The sequence below is a fragment of the Etheostoma cragini genome, unplaced genomic scaffold (assembly GCF_013103735.1).
Source record: "Etheostoma cragini isolate CJK2018 unplaced genomic scaffold, CSU_Ecrag_1.0 ScbMSFa_1523, whole genome shotgun sequence".
NCBI lineage: Eukaryota > Metazoa > Chordata > Actinopteri > Perciformes > Percidae > Etheostoma > Etheostoma cragini.
Window position 1 is genome coordinate 51,827 of NW_023265587.1, and position 4,235 is coordinate 56,061.

Below are 4,235 nucleotides of genomic sequence, written 5' to 3' on the forward strand. Positions count from 1 at the left end.
GGACCAGTCCGTTCACAGTTAAGGGACCAGTCCATTCACAGTTAAGGGACCAGTCCGTTCACAGTTAAGGGACCAGTCTGTTCACAGTTAAGGGACCAGTCCGTTCACAGTTAAGGGACCAGTCTGTTCACAGTTAAGGGACAAGTCCATTCACAGTTAAGGGACCAGTCCGTTCACAGTTAAGGGACCAGTCCGTTCACAGTTAAGGGACCAGTCCATTCACAGTTAAGTGCAGTTTCTCACACAGAACATCAAGCATCCTCCATGCCATCATCGATGCTTGTATTCATTCAACATGTCGGTATCTTTCCACGACTGCCATATCATTTTTTTTTCTTCTTCTTAATGTTCGCTCTGCCAACTTGGGACAGCTCACTCCCCACAAAATTATAGACCCGTCCTTATCTTTTAATAGACTTCTCTCTTTACTCCCGGCACCCATTCCCTTCCATGCGTGGAAACTTGAATTATGAATAACGCTCCCTTAACTCGTCTCTCGGCCGGCTGCTTCGCCCATTAATCGCCCTCCACTCGGCTCCCACTACACTTGAAGGGTTTAGCACCTATTCCTCCCAGCCTGGATAACACGAGCTTCTTCTTGTCTCCATCTTGTTTTTCTTTCTGCCCTTTTTGGTTACGGATTACACTAAGACTTCCTCTTCTTAGCCTCTGTTTTCTGTCCTCTGTTTTACTCAGAACTGTCTCAGTCCAATCAGATGTAGCTGATCCACACGGATGCGATTTGTTCGTCTTTTTCAGGCATTTGTTATCGATCAACGCTGTATTGAACTGCCAGAGGGGGTTTAGGGCGACGTTCAGGGTAACAAAGACGTTCACTTAATGATGCAAACGAGCCAAGTTAGCCTCCGAGCTAATGCGTGCTAACTGCCGTAGCGGAGGGTATTAAAATAAAATCACAGGTGCTCCGTAATCTTCCCAACAACTTCAAATTATTCATTTTTAAGTTATATTCTGGCTTATATAGTGAGTCTTTGTAAAGTGAAGTCTTAATCCTGGTTCAATGTTTCCCCCATAGGGGTGTGAAGCTTCAATTAGACAAGGATTCAAATCGATTCGACATCCCGATGAGTCACCTACTTAATATTATTATACAGTTCTACACATGGTTTTCCATTGACAAATTCCAGAAGTCAGACATATATTTGGGGGGGCCAGTAGCTCAGTCTGTAGGGAGTTGGGTTGGGTCACTGGTTCAAGTCCCCGTATGGACCATAAAGTAGGGAGTGTGGATTGGTGGCTGGAGAGATGCCACTTCACCTCCTGGGCACTGCCAGTTGCTGTTGAGCACCTCCATTTGTGCATGTATAGGTCCTGAGCATGTGTGTGTAGTTCAGCAGACTCTGGACACAAAAGGCAGAAACCAAAAAAGCAGTGACCCCGAAAATCAACAAGTACCATCAGTAGCCAATAATTGATTATGGTGAGTCACTGCATCGATGCAGAATCCCATGCGATGATTCATTCCATGCAGTCGTCCTGTTCTTTCTGAGAGAAGTAGGCTTCCTAATATCCTCATACAAGCCACAGTCAAACCCTGCTCTCTCTCTCTCTCTCTCTCTCTCTCTCTCTCTCTCTCCCTCTCTCTGTCTCTCTCTCTCTCTCTCTCTCGCAGGTGCTGCTGCTGTTGTGCATAGCCGACTGGATGGTGCACTCCATGTGGCGAAGCGGCAAGGACCCCGACAGTTTCTCCATCCCCTACCTGACGGCCCTGGGCGACCTGTTGGGCACCGCCCTGCTGGCGCTCAGCTTCCACTTCCTGTGGGTCATAGGGGATCAAGACAGCGATGTGGGCGACTGAGGCGGCGATGAGGGGGGGCGGGGGGGCGTGGGACGCTGCTCCTGCCCCTCCCCCCACCTCCGACTCCTCACTTTACCTTAAGCCTTGTGGGAATGTCGGTGCCCTTCTCTCGCTGGCCAGCACATTCCTTTGCTTCACTTCACTTGAAGCACATGGCGGTTTGGAAGCTATTTTCTCCCTCCCCGCTTTTCTTTGTTTTGTTTTTTTTAAATTACACACAAAAGACATCATATTCCAGACATTTTGACTGTTCTCGGTACAGGTTTTCCCTTTGCATAGTTTGCACCAAAGCACTTGCATTTTATGAACATGGTCTTGTGAGGAGGAGGAGGAGGAAAACACCAGCCGTCAGCCACAACGCTGAGGAGATCTCTTCAGTTGGTGTGGATTTTGGGGGTTTTACCCCCCACTGTGTCACAAACTTAGTAACCTACCTTGTGTAACACGGCTTCGCGACACCGAGTCGGTGGGGGGACGCAGACGGCTGGGACGGAGGCACGAAAGTGAAGTTTACCCGAGAGACCACGTTAGCAGGTCTACCAGCACCCGGGTTATATACGACGGGAATAACACAAATTTGTAACGATGGTTGGAGGAGTCTAGATTTCTTCCTATGTCTACGTGTTTTTATTTCTCTGTTTTCACCAAACTCAGCTCAAGCTCAATCCATACGTTGCAGGTATGCCTTTATTTCCCTATTTTAATATTTATCCTTCAACAAGGATGAGGCTGGATCGAGACATGTCTGTGCAGTTTTTCAATGTTTTCTAACCTGATGCGTTTGCGTAGGGACAGCGGACGAAAGTGTCACAAAATCATTCAATCATTTTAAAATTAATGTAGGTCATGTCATCATGTTTAGTGTCCAGAAGCCCCAGCAACGTTAAAACTACACTGGATCGCGCCGTCTACCTACAAATAATTCATGTTGCACATGTTAATAGCGACATATCAAGATATAGTAAGACAACACTAACTCTATCAAGACATTGCTATGGGTAAATGCCAGTAACAATCTCTAAAATAGCCGTTATTTTATGCAAATAAGGCAGAGATACATGGAGGAAATGGGAAAAAAAGTCTACGTTTTATGGCCAGTAGCAACTGTAAAATGTAAAGACATGATCGCAATTCGTTATTTATTCTGCAAATGAAGTTTCCGTCAATTAATTTTAAGCTGGTTACCAATCAAGAGAAAATCCGATGAGGTCCAACGCACAAACTTTCTCAAATTCATTGAATATTACTGTGTCCAGAAGGCATTCTTCATTACATAATACTTAATTTGCATAAAAACGTGGGGATGGAAACATGGCTGGTGTTTTACACCAACTCATGAAGTTAACGTTAGCTTAATTAGCTAGCTAGCCACAGCGCAGCGACTGTTGTTTGTTGACTGACGGATAGACGCTAGAAATGAGAAGCTGCTCTGGTCCAAAATCATGACCCATTGCTTCAAATAATACCATTCATTTCTGGATTAGTGTCATATAACCGACACATGGCCGTGGGAGAAGGGAAAGCTGCCGCCGTAGCAACGGTGTCCAAGTAGCGCAGCGCTACGTGACCAACTGACTGACCGGGTTATTATTATTGCTTTGGATTTTCCCTTCATCTTGTCATTCTCCTGTTATATAAAACCAAGCATGAAAGAAAACCGTGTGGATGGAAACATGGCTAGTGTTTTACACCAACTCAAGAAGTTAACGTTAGCTTAATTAGCTAGCTAGCTACAGCGCAGCGGCCGTAGTTTGGCAAAATCAGCGGACGCTAGACATTAAAAATCAAGGACCCACTGCTTCAAAGAATGCTATTTAATTTCTGTATTATTGTCATGTAAACAACAAATGGCTGTGGGAGAAGGGAAAGCTGCAGCCGTAGCAACGTTATCCATGTAGCGCAGCGCTACGTGACTGACTGACCGGGTCATTGTTATTGCTTTGGACCAGCCACTTTACAGCTACTTTTCCCTTCATCTTGTCAGCCTCCGGTTCTATAAAACCAACCACGAAGTCACCTGCGTGGTACGTCAACCACCTGCGTTCCCACTTAGTCACTAATTAATCGGCAGCTTTCATGTTTTAACGCACTTCTGACTAATCAACATCATTGTTATATTTTAATTACCGGCATGGGACTATTTCTAGAGATCAAAGTTGTCAGCTAAAGGGTTCAAAGTGGACATATATATTCCCTTTTCGGTATGAAACCTTTCATGTGCAGTTGTGGCTCTTATGAGCCAAAAAATGTCTAAATAAATGTTTTTGAATTTGGAAGAATCTCATTTCTGGTTATTTTCTGACAAGTGGCCGAACTCTTATCATATTATTTTTAAGCCTCTGACTGGCTAGTAGTCCTTACCTAGGTACTGTCAGGGCCCTCATACCCTGCTCCTGACTGGCTAGTAGTCCTTACC

At 45.1% G+C, this 4,235-nt stretch overlaps 1 protein-coding gene and 1 long non-coding RNA gene across 4 annotated transcripts in view; one reads left to right on the forward strand and one right to left on the reverse strand.

Annotated features, from left to right (window-relative positions):
- The window catches only part of slc41a2b (solute carrier family 41 member 2b), a 48,044-nt gene extending 45,871 nt beyond the window's left edge, over nt 1-2,173 (forward strand). For all 3 annotated transcript variants that reach the window (XM_034865386.1, XM_034865388.1, XM_034865387.1), the window contains 2 exons: nt 1,634-1,836; nt 1,902-2,173. In XM_034865386.1, the coding sequence (XP_034721277.1) occupies nt 1,634-1,819 (186 nt within the window). In that variant the 3' untranslated portion in view covers nt 1,820-1,836; nt 1,902-2,173. The remainder of the gene's footprint in view (nt 1-1,633; nt 1,837-1,901) is intronic.
- Nucleotides 1-4,235, reverse strand: part of LOC117940013 — a 17,784-nt gene that overhangs the window by 1,523 nt on the left and 12,026 nt on the right. The window lies entirely within an intron of this gene.